This window comes from Protopterus annectens, chromosome 6.part0 (assembly GCF_019279795.1).
Source record: "Protopterus annectens isolate FY-2018-M chromosome 6.part0, PAN1.0, whole genome shotgun sequence".
Taxonomy (NCBI): Eukaryota; Metazoa; Chordata; order Ceratodontiformes; family Protopteridae; genus Protopterus; species Protopterus annectens.
Genome location: NC_056737.1, coordinates 705043836 through 705063303, shown reverse-complemented (window position 1 = coordinate 705063303; position 19468 = coordinate 705043836). Strand labels below are relative to the sequence as shown.

Sequence of the window (19468 nt, the reverse complement as noted above, 5' to 3'; positions counted from 1 at the left end):
GGTTGAATAAACCTGTGTTTTGTTAATGTCTTACAACCTCCTGTCTGAGTGAACTATTTTTGACATACTAAAAGTAACACAAATGTATCACTCACATCTCTTAAATTTTATTATATATCTTAGAGAGGAGGACATGTCCCCTAATCACCCTTAAAATACTTGGATTTTATGCCCATCTAAAAATGTATGGATGCATATGCCTTCTTGTCTGGGGCAGGGAATTTAGTTGTAATACTAAATGTGTAATGACCCATGCTGCCGTTGTATATGAGTAAGGATAACATTTCTTTAAGAAAGTTCAACTAAAAGGGACAGTGGGTTGCTGAAACCCAGAAGATTATGTCACTCTTAGATAAAGCATTAAAAGTAAGTATCCTTTTCTCTGTTTGTGTGTGTAGTGAACCTATGTATATTCTTCAGATGAGTATGGAGAACATGCTGCAAGACTTCCTCTATACCTTCTGGCTTTGTCCCTGCTCCTAATTTGGGACAAAGCTCTCTAATACCTTTCATCACCTTTCTTATATCTCCCTTTAAATCATTAAATCTCTTAACCTGCTTATCCCCTTCTAATACCTCACTTTATTGTACTTCTTAAACTGCTGTACCTACTTCTAATTAGCACAAGCAAATTACTATTCCATCACTAGTTCACTGTTAACACCCAAACTTGCTTATCTCCTCGAATACCTCACTCTAATGTATGTCTTAAATTACTCCAACCTATTTTATACACCACTCTTCTGTCTGTAAAGTCTCAATCACAGACTTGTAAATTTCACCTTTGTGAATATCTACAAATTTTATTATACTATTATACTATTTAGTCACTGAAACTGCATTATAAAATTAGTTATTGTAAATGTTAATTGCATTAAATATGATACCTTGGAGCTCTTCTCACAGGGCCTCTGCTGAATAAGGGCACCTGTGCCCAGTCAAACATTCGTGGTGAACACGTGTCAGTAAGTAAATATTTGAAAATCATTTCTGATTCTTGCTATTTGTTCCCTCTCCAATCCCCTCACTCACCACACATGCGCACACATACATGCGCACACACTCATGCGTACACGCACGCACGCGCACACACACACACACACACACACACACATGCACCCACGTGCATGCACACAGACACACACACACACACACACACACACACACACACACACACACACACACACACACACACACACACACACACACACACTATTTTTGGCTTTGTTGCTGATTGTTGAGCAAAGAAGTTGAGAGCTATGGAGGCAATTTGTGGAAGAGCTTACATCAGAAGTGGGAAGAGTAGATGATGCAAGTCCTGACACTGTAAAAAGTAATCTGCAGTTTAAGGAATGAAACAGCAAATTCTAAAGTTTGTTGTTATACTTTTAAGGCATTTTCAGCAGGAGTGCTTGCCCTGACCCACTGATAAGGGGCTGCAACAAAGATAGCTCTCCTGGACTGGTGTTCCACAATAAGATTTGTTAATTTAAAGGGCACATAGTGTGTGTGCTCCAAACCTGGCCATAGCAAAGCAGCCAAAACCTATATTAGTAAAGATGCAGTCATAACAGCAGAAAGAGTTGCTCCTGACAAAATTATGGAAGAAAGGAAAAATATCAAAAATTGGAGATAACAGAGTGTTTGTGGAAAATGATTATTCACTGTAAATCAGGTAGAAGAAAAGCAAGGTTATCCCAGCAATCAGGGAATTTCAACAGGCGAGTGTGAGATTCAAACTATTGTATCCAGCTGTCATCAGAGTATCTTTTTCTTGGAGGATCAAAGGCATTTTTGAAGCAGGGCAGGTTAAAGAGGAAATAAAAAAGTATATCCAGCAAAGAGTGAGCCAGCAAGCAGAAGGAGACTCTGTTTTTTGTTCTTCTGATAACAAAACCCATACAGAAACTTTGCCAGTGAAATATTTCCCACTTTTGCAAATGAAAATATTTTAGAGACAGGAAAAAAGCACATAAGTTGATTAGATGAATCAGGATTACCTTGGGTTTAATCAGAGACTGGTGCTGGGTGATGGAGATGATCAGGAAAAATAAAAACAGAACTGGAATTAGTGAGAAAGTGGGAGACTGTAAAGCAACCATCTCACTTGGATATAGGAATAAACATGTGAAATATGGCTTTTCAAGAAAAAGTGTCAGAAATACAAGAATGTTGTTGACTTTGTTAGGCTTGTGGTTGAACTGCAAAGCATATATGTCAGTTTATGCCATTAATGTTTAGAAGGACACTGAAGGGAATGAAGAAGTACTTCTAAAACAGTTTTTAGTCTTACTAATATTTGTATAAAATTATATGATACAAATGACATGTTATATTGTAGTGTGCAGTCAGCGGTATTTAAAAAGTGAAGTGGGGGAGTCTTTCCAGTAACGGCTGTATATTTTAAAGCAAGCATACAAGTATTTCATTGTAAGCTCTAGAAGCTTTACATTGTGACAATATAGGAATGATTGGAAAGTAGTAAGTTAGTTAATGTAATGTTGTGATCTTGGGTGGCTGGTGGTGGTGTGTAAATGTGTACTTCTCATAGTATATGTAGAATTAAAATAATTTCTTGTTTATACAGGGGTGAATGTTTAGACTAACATTGGTTTACGCTATAGATATTTTTAAGCAATTGGCTTGAAAAAATAAGACAAAATGATGATATTGAAAGAGTAAGTTTTTTTGTATCTGCAAAATTGTTAGCTTTTTATAAGCAAATGTTCTCACTGGCAGACAAGAAGACTGCAGGTGCAGGCAGTTAGCAAGGGGAAGTCTTACATTGTGTTTTGAGAAAAATTTGCAAATACTTTTTCATGTGTCTACAAAATTATTGCTTTTTCTCATTGCTGACTGCTTTTATTTGAAGGCTGCTGTTGCCAGGTGCAAGCAATTAGATGTTGAGAGATATCTAGCTTTAAAAGATACAGTTTCAAGTAGTTCAGTGAAAAATAAGGCCCACAAATGTGGAAAGGGAATGAGACGTAGCAACCTCTCCAGCAGCCTTATTGCATTTACTAGAATAGTGCACAGTATGTTTAGTTAAAGGTATCCATTACTTTTTTTTCCTTAGGGCTAAAAGTCAATGTTTACTAAAAGCATGCAAGTTGTTTTTCACTTCTGAGATGGGAAGACAGATAAGAAAAGAACAGATAGCAATTAGTGTGTGTGGGAACACAGGCTGCAATACGCACTTTATCATGGGTAACTAATTTTATATTAGGTAATACCAGAAGCATAGCTCGGGTGGGGTGAAAAGGAAAGCCATCCCAGGTGCAAAGTGCTAGATGGCCCAGTTAGTGTTGTATTGTGTTGTGGGTGGGTGTCAAAGTTAGGGAATGGTACCTGGTGCCAGATGAGCCAGCTATGCCTCTGAGTAATGCCTGTGGGTGCAACCATTGATTTTGAGATATTGCTCTTCTTTCAAGGGATAAACTTCATTTGTTAAAAATGTACATGGTTTTGTGTATTTTGTTCTTAAGTTAAAAGGAGGTCCCGAGTTCTGAAAATGTATTTAGTTTTCCTAGTTTTCCTTTTTTTTCTTATTTTTTTTGAGTATTTTCATTGTAGGAAAATGTGTTGAAAAATGAGACACAAATTGAAATGGAGATGAGAAGAAGCAACTGCATAAGACATCATCCTACCAAACATTAGAGTGTGCATATAAGCCATATTCAAAAGAGCTGTTGTTTCTAATAGGTCATAGTAATAGCTTTCTATCATAGTGGCCATGTTATCATAGCATGTACATGGTCTTACAGATAGACAAAAAAGCAAAAAATATTGAGCTATTTTAAGAAATGTTAGGTGAAAAAAGCAATGTTGCATGAGAAACATTTGGATAGAAATGAACATGTGACTTGAACAAAAAAAGGATTTCAGAATAAATATTCAGCAGAATGACAATGACAAAAAGAAAGGCGAGTGGTGCTATTAATTGCCAGAGGGGCTGCAATACAGCTAGAAAAGGATGAAAAAGAGAATAATAGTAGATTTGTGGTAGTAAGGGGGTATCAGTAAGGGAGGGGGATTATGATGGCATTTATTTATATTCCACCAAAATGCTGTTATGGAGCTTAATATTTTTTGAGAGTAATCAGCTTTCAGGAGGAATATTATTTATAGTTGGGGAATAGAACTACATTTGCAATAATGAGGATGTATCGAGGGAAAATATAACAGAAGTAGGTATATTTCTGAAGAAATACATAAAAATATTTGGTATAAAAGATATAAACTTTGTAGTATGTACTCAGATCGAATTCCCTTATTATTCCCAAAGTTACAGTAGCTGGACTAGACTGCAGAGACATTATGTTTCAACTGAGCATGTACATTTAATTTAATGCTTTAAAAAACATTCAATAACTAATTTCAGATCATTCACTGATTAAAGCAAAGTTAAAGATGCAGGGTAGTTAATTAAAAATGGGACAATGATTTTTCCCTCTTACCTGTTAAAAAAAGAATACTTTTATGACCTACATTACTAATGTATGAATCCTAACTCCCTGAGCCTCAACCCTTGAAACTCGATTCCTCTACAATGCTGACATCTTCACTGAGAGGCATTCTCTGGGAATCGTGCAGGTACTATGTATCATTTCCCAGTGTTTATCCCATTCCCTTGGTAGTGCAGTCATGGACTTGATTGTATTATTTACAGGGCGTATGGGTACAAATCCCCCCACGTGGGAGATGTGATGGATGCCCCTGCCAAAAACATTGAAAACTGTGTTTCAGGGATTTTTTTTTTTCAGGGAGTTTGGTTCATGGAGTTAGCAGCCTGGCAAGCTGCTGTTTGCCCATTAATAATGGAATCAGTTTAAGGAATGGTTAATGGAAATTATTCAGTAGTTATTATGGAAGACAGAATTTTCTTTAGAAGGGATAACTAGCGAGTTGGATGAAATGAAAATTGAGTTTAAAACTAGAGTAGAAATAAAAGATAAAAGGATATGGAAAAGAATAGGAATTATTTAGAGGGGTTGAAAAAGGTTAAAGTATTACAGAATAAGGGGAGATCGCATAGAAAAAGAGGGCAAATGCAGTGCTAAATCAAAAATAAGGGAACATTTGAATACTATGCATGAGTTTAGAAAGTCTGCTGTTAAGCAGATATTTTTAATAACAACTCCAGAGTACAAAACCTTTTAACATGGCTTAGGCAACAGAAAGTAGAAAGGGTTATCACCAAATACAGGGAACATATGACAGGAAAAATAAGCAGAAATCCTACATTGGTATTAGAGATACTTCAGAAATTTTATGAAAATGTGTATAAAGCAGAGGAACGGGAAACAAAGAAATAAATTCAAATATTTATGGATGGCTTAATTTTGCCAAGGTTGGAAGAAAATGGAGGACTTCCAAGATGGTTGCACATTGAGTAACAGCTTAATTCTAGCTCTCCCAGTGTGAAAAAAGAAACTTAGCAAAGAAAGCCAGTAGACCTGGATTTCTGAGAAAATGTCAGTAACTGTCTAGTAAGTGCACTGCCTAGATGCCAGGAAAAAAATAACAAATAGAGAGGACCTGAAGGAAAAACAGCTACAAAAGGCAGAAAAAAACACTGACTGGGAAAAGTACTGTAGCTGTTCAGCAAAAAGCAGCGCAAGCACCAGACATGACTTCCAGTAATCTTAAGGAAAGTGTAAAGCAACTGCACACAGACCTGACTAAAATAAATGAAACACTGATGGAGTATGTCAACTCAAACAATAAAAGACTGGAAAAATGGAAGAAGCTTTAAGCAGATACTCGGATAAGGTGATAAAACTGCAAAACACAGAGCGTAATGGGGATGCTAATGTTAATAGGTGGTTCTGCTTTTTTTGTTTTTCTTTCTCCATTCTTCTGTTTCTCCTTGTTCAAATTTAAGAAATGTAGGCAATGCAATGTTAAAAAAATCTGGTTAAAAGGGCATGACAAAAGAAAAAATAGTGTGCTTTTTCTCATTCTTGCATGGGGATGACTGGGTTAAGGCAACTAGCTTTATATAATAACAAGTTTTAACAGAAAGCAAGTAAATGAAAAAGAATACTGAATATTGTATGTTTTTTTTTCTACTAAACAGTTTTGTATCTTGTTCTTATGTCTTTAGCAGACAATCTGATGAAGAGAAATGGCTTGGAGAAAATGTTTTCCGAAAGCATTAAAGTGTTTTCCCAGCTGAGAAAGTTATAAAGATAAGGCAAAACCAGACAGCACTTAATAGAATCACAGGGTCTACCATGCATCTTAGCATGGACAATCTTTCTTTCTGTGTAGCTCGAGTCTATGTGTGTGGGTGTCAGTTTAGAACATTTGCTTCTCTTAGGAGAGTAAAATGTCAATATTTGAAGATATATACCGTTTTGCATGTTATTATTAAGTTAGGTTTTAGAGGGGTATTGGGAGTGTGCATGTGTTTTTGTTTGAGGGATTTCAGTAAAACAAAAAGTACTGCAAGATGTTACATAGGTTCAAATGGAGATGACAAGAAACAATTGTATAAAAGATTAACCTGCCAGACAGTGCATGCATGTAAGACAAGACCTGGAATTAGACATTTAACAAATAAATACTGCTGTTGTTGGTTGGTCTTGATATACTGAAAATGTTTGAGTCAGCTGGATTTTATGAGTATAGCAATGGAAGCATCTGCATTTTCCTGATAGACTAATACATTAATTTTGAGGATATATGAATGGTGAGAATTAAGAATTAAGGTGGGAAGTTTCCTCTCTGTCAAGCTCTGTTTGAGTAGTGGGAACAGGGAGGGGTTTTCTTTTTCCCTTTTGTTATTTATTTTTATGTTTAGAACCATTGGCAAAGAAAATAAGGGATTCACAAATTGAAGGCTATAACTGATATGGTAATCAAGAGGAGATTACTTTATTTGATTATATTATTATGCCTGAGAAATCCAGAAAAAGAACATTTTGGTCTTGTGGAACATTTGAGAAAGTTTCAAGTTTTTCTTTATATAAAACTAATGGAAAAAATAAATACTGTAGTGGTAGCCCATGGACTTGCACAGGAATTGTTTCAGCAATAACAATATTTATGTGGGCTCAATAAGTTGAAGTATTTAGATGTATGGATTAGGAAGAAGTCTGGTATGGTGGCTAAGAATATGTGGGGAAGGACTAAAGTGATAGTACAAAACCTGAAAAACTGGAAGCTCATTATTATGGACATGGGCAGTAACATATAAGCAGTGAAAATGTTTTTAGTTCCTTTAGCTACTAAGGTCAGGCATAGTTTTATTAACCAGAGCAAAAGTTGTGGACAATCATAAAGAGTTTAACAAATATATTTGGAAGGGAAAGAGGGCAAGAGGTAAGTGCAAAAAGTTGATTCTCCCCATAGATCAATGTCATTTAGGATTAACTGATTTGAATGGATACTTTCTAACTATGCAGTTAAGGTGCATATACATAACAGGAGCAGAAGGTTAGAAATCAGAGTGGACAGAGATGATGAAATAGGGGAAGTACAAGAAATAAGAAATGAATATGGTGTTGACTGCTGATCTTTAAGGAGAAAACAACCATACAGAATATTGCATTCCCAAAGTAGCATAAGGTATTCTAAGAACTAAGTAAGCACAGGAATGGAGAAAGGACATTTTGCAAGTAGGGATGACTGCAAGTAGGGATTTAGAAAATCGGAAAGAGGGGCTAGAATTTACAGGAGAAAATTCCCAAAGGAACCAAGGAATTGGGGGCAAATAACTAAAAAGGGAAAGGTAATAGTGGGATAAGGCCAAGAAGAAGTTTGGACTGCAGGTTAGAGACGGTCTTCCCTACTAGGGATTGATATCAGAATATAGGCATAGAGAAAGGGATAGGGAAGTGTTAAGTGGAAGACCAAGCTCTAGTAGTATTTTTAGTTACATCTAGAAAAGAAGGTTTGTTTGAAAATATCATAATTACTAGGGCATATAAAATGTTACATGATAACAATAAGAATCAATCAGAGGAGGTTAGAAAAGATTGAAAAGAGAGAGAGAGAGAGAGAGGGAGACTGGAAAGGCAGTTTACAGATTTGCAGTGGGAGGACATCTTTATGGCTCCCAAGTATGCAACAAAGCCCAGAAGGTGTAGGATTTTTGGTTGAAAGTATTTGCCTAGGTATTTTTATACCCCAAGCTGACTTCAGAGAATTTAGCTTTTGGTAAATGGCAAATGTGGGAAGTGTGACAAGGAAGAGAGAGGTAACTAGGAACATGTTTTCTGGGAGAGTAATGAGTTGGCAGATTTTACATACTCCCTGCAGAGTACTGTATCAGAAATTTTGAAGGAATAAACGCTTTTAAGTAGGGAAAATTGGTGCAGAGGGTTAAGGCTGTGAGATGCAGTTTCTGTGGAACAGGGTTTAATGCCCTCAGCCCTCATTTGCCTACTGTGTGACCTTGAGTATGTCACTTAACAAAACAGTGGCTAGGGCCAGCCGGAAATTTTTACTAGGTTCCTCAGTGGTCCTCTGGACTACAATTGTAGTAAATATGATCCTGTAAACCTAAATTAATCTTTTGGGCTGATGCACAGGATCTGAATTGGCTAGAAATAGTAAGGCTTTACTAAGTGTAATACTGTTACCTGCCAAAAAAGGCAGTTACTAGAAAATTAATATCAAAGTCTAAAGCCTGTGTAACTGAAGTGCTGAATATTGTTAGGAAGATAAAATAATTGGATGGCAGGATCTTTAGAAAAATAGAGAAACAAATTACATATAAATCAATGGAATTTTTGGGAATAATACATGCAGAATAATGTTCCGGTTAAGGAGTAAAGTTTAAGGAAAGGTAGGAACTGAACAATTTATGTTATGTTGGAGTGAATGATAATTGTTGCAAGAAAGAAAACTTATGAAATGTATAATGCATGACAATGAAAAATGTTAATATGGTCTGTTTTCTTCTGTATTTATGCCGGTGTCTAAAATGATAATTTAATTAAGGTGTTTAAAAGGAGTAACAGTTGTTTAAGGAACTGTTCTAGATGCAGAGATTTTTGTAGTCTGTATTGGTTGGAATATTTGAAAGATACTCTTGATTGCATGGGTTCTACTGTTACTAGATTTCTTAGGTGGAGAGACAACTGAATGATTGTGATAGTTAGTCATTTGATAATAATATAAGCCAGCCATGTATGATTCTGATCTTGAAGACTTCTTGTTTTGTTAAGAAGGTTTTGAATTTGATAGGTCATGTAAATGGCTGCTTTAAACATGCATCTGTTGAATGGGTGGTGTGGAAAAAGGATTGCTGTGAGGAATGTTATAAAACAAAGAAAACAAAGATGTCATCTCAACCTTGTTTTGTTTGTGTTACTAATCAGTTACATTTTTTTGAAAGTTAAGAAGGTGATACAGGAAAAAGAGTGGGAAATTAGGATTGAAGATTCCATTAGATTAGAGTTATGCTGATGACCTAATGGTAGTAATCAGGGAAGACAGGTGAGAGATTTATTTTGAACAAGTGTTGTCATTTATGCTGCAGGGGATATATGGTGCTAGAATTAAGAAATGTATGTGGTAGATGACAGTATTTATCTTGCTAAGAGAGAGAATGATTTGCTGGGGATACATTGTGGAGTAAGTAATTAACAGTACAAGAGTAGATGAATGTAGTGGAGGAAACTAAAAACATAGCTTAAATCTGTACATCTTATTCTTGATCATATCTGAAAGATCTGCATCTAACAAAGACAGTTTTGTTAGGTTATGGGGCATATTATAATTTTTATGTTACCTAGAAGGATGGAGTGGAGATGATGGGTTATTTTCTCGGTCTTTATTTGGTTGAAACTGAATTTAATTAATTTAAGGGTATTGTAAAGTCACAAAGAGTAAGAGGGAAAGAGGAAATTTAAATCATGTGTCAAATATGATGTAATATACAAATGTATAAGAAAGAAAGAATATGAAAATTTAATGAGGGTAGCTGGGAAGAAACAAGAAATGTTCCTAATTTAAGATTACATAGATATTTTACATGGAGCTGGGAAGAAACGAGAAATGTTCCTAATTTAAGATTACATAGATATTTTACATGGAGCTGGGAAGAAACGAGAAATGTTCTTAATTTAAGATTACAGAGATATTTTACATGGACCTGGAGTGCTAAGCATTAAAGGAGGATACTAATTATGCTATAGATATGAAGTGATGGAATATAAGTTATGATATCTATGTCTAAGTGTTTTTGTGGGTTGTGATTCACAGAAAATGCTGTTAAATTAGAAACAAAATATGAAGTTATAGAAGAGAGCGTTTGTTCAGCAAAGGTGTGGAAAGTAAAGGAAACAGTAAGCATGTCTTCATAGAAAGCAGTTATATTAACATTTTTAGTGGACAGGAACAAAAACTTAAACATTTAATAATTAATAATATCAGTAATGCTTATTTTTGAATAATGAACTGCTCTAAAGTAAGATAAGTAAAGTAGATATGCTAGTTGTTATTATTTATGTGAAACCTGAAAGTAAGATGTAAGATATTGTATATTAAAGAGTGGATCAATAAGAAGAAAACTAGCAAAACTAAAGATTGGCTTATAAAAAAGAAAATGGAATAAAATTGCATGTATTCATTTTATACTTTGCAATGACTTCTGTACTTCACTGTATTAATGCAATGATTTTTTTCTGGTATCTGATCTTGTCTGATAAGAGTTGTGTATGTTCCTAGATAAAACAGTTAGCTGTCATGTTTTATTAAATCTGAAACTTATAACTGTTTTTTTAATAATGGCATTGTTCCATAATATTCATATGAAAAGCTCCTTTAACACATTTTGGAATGGATCTGTGTGTGTTGTAAGCTGTTTGGTTTAACAAATTCTGATTTGCTTTGACAAACTAGACTGCGAAGAATACTAAACCAGGAATGTGGTTCTTTTCCTCCCTTTTGACTGCTGTTTGGGTTTTGAAATCCTCTAACTTGCAGAGTATGCTGAACCCATTCTTTCCTCTTGACTTTGGATTATGGACTTGATGGAATGTAATCAAGCCATGAAGCAGTAAAGCATTTTAGAGGGACTGCAGACGAAGGAGATTATTGTTTGCTTTCTCAGAATCACTGACCTCAGGCTTTCGTCATTTGCCTGTGTGTCTCCTGAATATACCAATCGTTTGTAGAAACGTAATGGTAGACTAAAATACTGTCCAGAAAGTGATAGGAATGAGATTATTTAGATGTGGTTAGAATTATTAGTTTGCCATTTATCTGCTGACAATATTTTATAATTTCCTGTACAATTTTAAATCTAGTTGTATATTTGATTGCTTTTTCTTTTAATTCTGCTGCCTGATTTTCTATTGAGTAAAGTTTCTTGTTATTTAATTACAAAAGATTATGGCTGGTGTTTTAAGGATAACTTCATAAGATTTGTGTGACTGCTAGCATCTCCTTTTTGAAGAGGAAGACTCTCTGTCTGTAAGCTTTCATAATTTAATGTAATGGTGGGCTCATTTTAAAAGTGCTCAGTAAGTGAGACTTTGGTGCCAGGTTGATCTGCTTGATGGAAATATGTCCCAAGATGTAAGGAATGGATTGCTGTCACCAGACTGTGTGTGTGTGTGTGTGTGTGTGTGTGTGTGTGTGTGTGTGTGTGTGTGTGTGTGTGTTTATGTGTGTAGGAATGGGTTGCTGTCACTGGAGTGTGTGTGTGTGTGTGTGTGTGTGTGTGTGTGTGTGTGTGTGTGTGTGTGTGTGTGTGTGTGTGTGTGTGTCTGTGTGTGTGTGTGTGTGTTTGTGTGTGTGTCTGTGTGTGTGTGTGTCTGTGTATGTGTAGGAATGGATTGCTGTCACCAGACTGCGTGTGTGTGTGTGTGTGTTTGTATAAGAAAAGTAGTTTTGGCTGAATCTCAGTTACAGCTGATATTATTGTGGTCTCTGACCGAAGTGGGTGCAGTCCTGGGAGGCACTAGTTATGTTTGTTTTCTGTAGATGTACAGTGTGGATATGACAGCTGTTAGTCATAACCCAAATTAGCAGTGCATACTTGCCATATACTCAAAGGTTAGTCACCCCCCCCCCCTTATATCATTTGTGGACAGTTGTGTGAATCATGAGACCATAGCCCTTGACTATCCCTTATGAACTTGTGCCAGTGGGGTAGATTTAAGGAGCATACTCCTGCACCTGTCAGATGTATTGTGTGAATAGTAATAAAGTTGTCCCTGCTCTTTCTGATATGTTCCATGGAATCTTAGGCATCCACCCAAGCTAACACTAAATTTGGCATATGGGTCTTTAGTTTAACATCTAATGATGCATTGAAGTATCATTACCAAAAATGAATCTTTATTCTTCAGGTGGATACAGAACCCACAGTTTTCTGATTTATCCCACTATTAAAGTCAGGTATACAACCTGCATATTAGCTAACACTGCCAGATGCATTTACTTCAGCTTTAGGATGGGACTTGCTCTATTCATATGCTATAAAAAATAAAACCTTTTGTAATAATGAATTTCTTATACATTTTGAGATTTTGACACCTGTGCAAGTCAACATTCAATGTTATATGAATGATCATTACTGTTTATTGTTAGCAGTATTAATATCTATTATTATTATAGCTTTGCATAATAGTGAAGATTGTGGACAGTTTCATTTCAGAAATGTTTTAAAAAATTTAGTTTATTTTAACCTGCTAAGAAATCTGAAGTTTTATCATGGCTGTAAACATTTACAATCATAACAGGGCACCATTACAGTGACTTTTATGTTCATAAGTTGATAGGTTGATACTAGGCTTGCAGTACAGGAGACCTTCAAGGAGCTTAACTCAAATTCCCAGTTGCCCCTAAGCACTGTCTGGTTAAGTGTATTGCTCAAGAACACACAGTAGGCAAATGAGGGCTGAAGGAACCAAACCCTGTACTAAGGAACAGCTCACACCCTCTGCACTAACTGCCAGATAAATTCCTATCCAATAACCAGTCACTGACAAAAGGAGAGAATCAAACCCTGTACCTTTTGTCTGTGATGTAAAGACCTTAACCATTATATCAGCTCCCAACCATTCAAATTACTTTTCACCTTCATCTTATAAATCTTTACTGCTTAACTACCTAATTGAAAAATAAATATGTCATTGTTTTGATACAGTGTATTAACCATGCAACAGATAATTAAAATATAACCAAATCTTGAATGCTCATGTCTTGTATATAGTGCATTGTTGCAAACCTCTGTATTTTGATACATATTATTTGCATATAATTGGTATTTATTTTTTTGTCTATGTGCGTACAATTAGCATTTATTAATTCTTTCTCTTTTTAATTAGACAGCTTTACAGTTTATTATTTTTTCCTTCCATTTCTGTAAATTTTACTTGTGTCCTTTGTCTCTTATTGGCCTGTTCATGACTGAAAATCGTAATATGACTAACCCACAATACACAACCTGTTTAACAAATAAAAATATGTGTGACTGGGTTTTACTATACCATGGACATGCTTCTTTCATATGGGTTTAGAAAACAGAATATGCTTATGAATCTTAAGGAAATACTGAAAAATGTAAAAAAAAATGTTTATTTGACATTTGTTAACCGGGATAGTCCGACTGGATACATGTCCATTTTCAGCGGAGGCCCGGTGAGAAAAGGTCCACATAGTCAAACTTACATAGATTACACAGAAGTTAGCAAACAATTATAAAAACAAGGTGATTATATACAATGGCTTAGTAGTGTTCCCTAGTAGGGACTCACAATTTTCATGGACAGACACAATTAAAAGTAAGAGACATCAGATTGGAAGCAGAGCTTGGTGACGTAGTTACAAGTTATGATTACAGAATATGCTTTTAGTTTATGCTTTTAGTTTATAACTTAATCAGGGTTGGTACATGGGTGTAGCCAATTCACTTTGAGATACTGTCTGAGGTTTTTTTTGAAGAGACTTTTGGAGGATTGTAGGGTTATATAGTTTGGCAACGAATTACAAGTTTTGCCAACGAAGTTGGCAAGCAGGGATTCACCAGAATAGTTATTAGCTTTGTGGGTTTGGACCAGTAGTTTATCGGCTGACTGTAGGGATCTTAGGTTGCTATATGGCTTAATAATATTTTTACGTGAGGGGGATATCCTCAGGGTGGTACAAAATTTTGTGCACTATTAAGAGTTGATTGAATTGAATTAAGCTGGGCAGTTCTAGCCACTCTAGTTGTTTAAGGTTCTGGCAGTGGTGGGTTCTATAGGTGGAGCCAGTGGCGAATCTGGCAATATGATTATAGCTATGGGACAGCTTACCCAGTTCAGCTTTGTTAAGGTTTGAGAGTACAGGCGAGGCATATAAAAGAGTAGAGAGTAGGTGTGATCAGGCGATTGCAGTCCTGGCCAATGGGGTTAAAAATGTCTTGTTTCTATACAGTGATCCAAGCTTTTTATTGATTGTCTGTATGGTTTTGTTGACCTGTAGGTCAAATTTGAGATTATTGTCTATGATAACCCCTAGCAGTTTGGTGTGATTATCTAGGGAAGTAGTGGTACCATTGTTAGATGTGACAGAGAATGAAAGTGTGGTGGCTCTACTAGTAGAAGTTTAGTTTTATTGGGGTTCAGAAGTAGGCGTTGGTTGGTGAGTCAGTTCTCGATAGTGTTAAATGTATTTTGGGTTAAGGTTTGCAGTTCGGATGGGGAGTTGGCTGAGCAGATCAAAGTGGAATCATCTGCATATTGAATGCAGGTCGCTTTAGGGACAGCAGTGTGAAGGTTGTTGATAAAAATAGAGAAGAGTAGTGGACCTAGTATGGACCCTTGAGGCACACCAAGTGTGAGAGGTAGCTGGCTGGAGAGTTTGCCCTGCCATAGTACCGCGTGTTCTCTACCAGGCAGGTAGGACTGGAACCACTGGATAGCAGGCTTTTTGAGGGAAATAGAGTTCAGTGAAAGAATGAGAAGTTCATGGTTGACCATGTCAAAAGCTTTTGATAGGTCAAGAAAGAGGGAGGAGGTTAGCGTATTGTCATTACTGTTTTGGTTTATGGCAGTAGTAAAGGAAAGGAGGGCTGAGGTGGTGCTGTGGTATGGCCTAAAACCATGCTGGGAGTTGGATAGTAAGTTATTCTGTGTACGGTATTGCATTAGTTGCTTGTGTACACTTTTCTCCATTATTTTGGCTATATGTTAAATGGAACTTGACTAATTACCTATTAGTATTAAGTAAAGCAGCTAAAATGTTTACCAGTTGTAACTGATTTTATTTTTTTTTTAACTTTTTGCTTAGCTTTAAAGAAAAAGCCAGAAAAAGGCGTCTTTCAGTAGAAGCAGAGAATGACGAACGGGAAAGCACCAAAAAGGAAATAAATGATCTAAAGGCAGTGCTAAACGACTTAGAATCGCAGTTACCTAATTTGGCAATTCAAGATGCCAAAGAAAAGGAAAAACATTTAAAGGTAAGTCTTATGAATTTACGCTTTTTTTTATGTATTATTATTTTTATTGTTATTATTACCTTAAGAATATAATTTTTTAGTTTCTTGCTGGTCCAGTGGGGTGATGACTTCGTTTATGGCTAAGATTCCAGTGATGTAAGTTTAACTAGGGAACGCCAGAGTAGGTGACCGTTTATGAGGCTAGAATTGGACTGCTGACTAGCAGCTCTGGTTACTGACACCAATGCAGTGCAAGCTTTAGCTGAATGATTGTGATGTATCCAGTAACAGGGGGTTGTAATGTTACTAGAGGACAAGATGATGTGTGTTTTGTAAGTGTCAGGAATGTGTTTGAGTTGGCCATCTCTTCTTATTTCACTGATGTTAAATGCAGAGTAACAGGGTGGCAGAAGAACCTTTACACTCTGGCCCAGAATCTAAAAGAATTGTTGTCAGTGTTAAGTCTGCCCTGATTGCAAAACGCCTGCTGTCAATGTAAGTGACTTACTAAGGTATAAGGTCTATCTATAAAAAGGCTTGCTACACGGACCAGATTCCAAAAGACCCGCTCTCATCCTGTTCTCAGTGTAAGTGGTTACTTAAACTGAGAGCAAGTCTTTTGCAATCAGGCCCTCTGTGTTGTGAATGAGGGGCATCCATAAATTATCAATCTTGATTTCAGCAATTAAAATGGGGCCAAAGGTTAGAATCACAAATACAAAGGAAAGCAAAGATGAAAACAAATAATTATATATTATGTGTATATAAATGTATATATGTATGTATACACACACACACGCACACACGCACACACACACACACACACACACACACACACACACACACACACACACACACACATACTGAACTGCCAGCTACTAGACACCATTAATGAGTCTGTGTAAGTATTTAAGAACTTATTTTTTTGCATTTAGAGAAGCTATATTTATATATCAGTGAAGGTTATTGACTTTTTAGCCTAGTTGGCTCCTGGGCTGAGTCTGAAATGGTTGCAGTGTGATGAGTGCTCTACCCTGTTTAACACATTTAGAATAAAATAAAATAAATATGTTTTAAGAAGCATACAGCAAGATAAGGAACAGATAGAACAAACCTAGAAATAACAACAGTATACTCAGCATTGTATAAAACTACAAGCCATTGTCACTCAGTTTATATTATGCCACTTTTGAAAAAAAATGTGATACCAACTACAGAAAGTATGGATCTGTGGCCATATATGTTTCCTCATACTGCATAAATATTGTGCTAATTAACAGGGGGTAAAATTCCATATAGCAGGATAGCACCGTCCTTTAATTTGTAAACCCTACTATAGGAAGTAACAGGAGGATAGCTTAAGTTATCTGAGTACTGCAGAGATGCTTAAAGTTATAAGATTCTTCTTAGAAATGCAAAGTGTGTTATTCTAGCATCAGTTTAATCATTCAGATTTTTGTAGCAGAGACATACTGCTATTGAGCAACTCTTCACATGTATGAATTAGCATTTTACAAATACAAGGCAGGGTTAGGTTACGTTCAGTGACAGTGGGACCCACCAAATCACACTAAAGGATAGGCAATAAAGGCAAAGTATATGAAATGAGATGCACTGATGATGGAAAAGCCTTTCAAAAATCTTATGGAGGAAAGGAAAGTTTGACAGAGCAAGTGAAATGCCAGGTGAGAGAGAAAATCAGTCACACTTGAACAGCCATGACTGCAAATGAAATTCTGTTGGAAACAAGTGATATACAATAATATTACTAAAAATTAATTAGCTAAAAGCAGTATGACTACCATGCAGAATTATTTTTGAAATCATCTTAATTCTTAGACCAAGACTCTTTAATTTTCTTATCCAGACAAAACTGTCAAAGAACTATATCCTACGCCCATAGATCAAAATTATCTCTCCCTCTCCACCTCATTCACAAAACTCCCTTCTACAGACCACAGTATATCAGTAATGGTAATCACTTCTTGCAAATCTAAGAGATGTCACCTACTTCCCCAATTCTGGACATCAGCTCATAAAAGTTTGCAAGAACTACTTATAAATGCTTTTCTTTCCAGCTATTACTTAACTCCATAACTCCAGTATGTGCACTAAGCCTTACTACGCTGTATTCATTTCATAAATTAACATTAAGACATCTGTACTAGATTAACCTCCACCTTTCTCTCTCTCTGTCCTGTACCCTCATGCATTATCCCATTCTGAACAACTTCCCCACCTTCACGACTCACAACTCCCCCTAGTTTATGCCATTTACTGCTCTTTTTCCACCTCCCACTTTATCATTCTGTCACTGTAGCTCAAATTAACCTACAATAACGTTGTAAGCAGAATTATATATTCCTTATTTAGTACCTTTATTAAATGATCACTTAAGACATCGGCAAACCTACATTAACAGAAAATAAATCAAACCATATTATTTTTTTCCATTTATACATCACATATCTTTTTTTTTTTTTTTTGTAAGTATCATCAGTCCAACATTATATAAATTGTCTAATTCCTGCCTTACCTTAAACCTCACTCCTTCTCCTCCTGAACATGTATTCTGCATGTATTGGTCCCACAGTATCCATTTATTTGTATGTAATTTTCTCCTTGTCTTTTCTAAAGATCCCTCTTCCAGGACTTTTATCTCTTCTATAATGTTCAGTGCTTGAAGTACAGTTGGTTTTGGCTTTGATTTCCATTTTCATATGGCAGCCAACAGAATTAAACTTAATAAGGCTTTATTCTGTATAGGTAATTCACGTCCTGTGACCCAGCTCAAAAAAATCATATCCTTAGTTGTAGTCATTTGCTCACCCAATATTTCTGACAGAGTACTCTGTAGGAAATTTTTAAAATCTGTCAAATCATTACACTCCCAAAACACATATTCCCAGTTACCTCTTTCTTCCCCATTACACCTCCAACATTTACTGTCTATCTGAGGAAAAATTCCATGAAGTCTGCTTGGGATATAAAAATACCATGCAAACACTTCCAAGCAAAGACAATAAACCTTCTAAAGCTTCTGGATTTTGTTGCATACTTGTGAACCATGCATATGTCCTCCAGTTGTTCTCTTGTAAATTGCTTTTCCACTCTTTCTTTCTAATCTTTTCTAAACTCCTCTGATTGATTCTTACGGTTATCATCCAATATTTTATACGCCCTACTAATTATCCCTTTTTTTAACATCAGCTTCTGGTTTAGATTCGACGAAAAACCCACCATAGCAGGTCTGTCTCTTAAGATTCCCATATCCCCTTCTCTTTGTTTACACTCTAACATCATCCCTGGTACAGAAGGCATTCCTTAGTCTGCAGTCCAAATATCTTCTTAGCTTCATCTCACTGTATTACCTTTCCCTCTCTAGTTTTTTGGTCCCAATAACTTGGTTCCTTTGCCAGTTTTCTGGAGTAAATTACAGGCCCCTCTTGCCTATTTTATGTACCCTTACTTGAAGTTACCCTATTGGCAAAAGCTCCTTTCTCCATTCTCATGTTGGCTTAATTATTAGAATACTCTGTGTTACTTTATGACTGTAATATTCTGCATGGCTGTTATAGTTTTCCTTAAGGATTTGCACCTGAAGTTCCACTCAGTTTATTTCTTGGACCCCCTTGCATTATCTTCCTCCTCATCTTTATCATCCCTTTCCATTTTGAATTATAATCTTCTGCTTGTGTTTTGTTTACGAGCCATGTCTAACTCTAAAATATCTCTTCAAATCAGGTAATCCTAAACCACCTTGTTCTTTTGGAAGGATCATCTTATCCCACTGAACTTTTGCCCTCTTCCACTCCAAAATAAATTATTTCAGCTCTTTATTAATGATTATACACAACTCCTCCTCTAGATAATAAAAATATACCTGCCCTATATATAAAATTAAACATTTTCACTGCCTATATCTTATCCATATCCATAAACAATAGCTTCCAATTTCTCAGTTGCCATAACAGAAACCTTTTTAAATAATACACAGTAAAACAAAACCACGTCTTGGAAGTGAAGTATTCCTTACCAAAAAAAGACCAACAAAGCATAAACAAATAAGGAATACACCGTGGGTAC

General features: G+C 35.9%; 1 protein-coding gene across 1 annotated transcript in view; it reads left to right on the top strand.

Moving 5' to 3' along the window:
* SYNE2 (spectrin repeat containing nuclear envelope protein 2) overlaps nt 1-19468 on the top strand; it is a 3814665-nt gene that overhangs the window by 1763257 nt on the left and 2031940 nt on the right. Inside the window, exon 55 of the mRNA XM_044073561.1 lies at nt 15235-15403. Coding sequence (XP_043929496.1) covers nt 15235-15403 — 169 coding nt within the window. The remainder of the gene's footprint in view (nt 1-15234; nt 15404-19468) is intronic.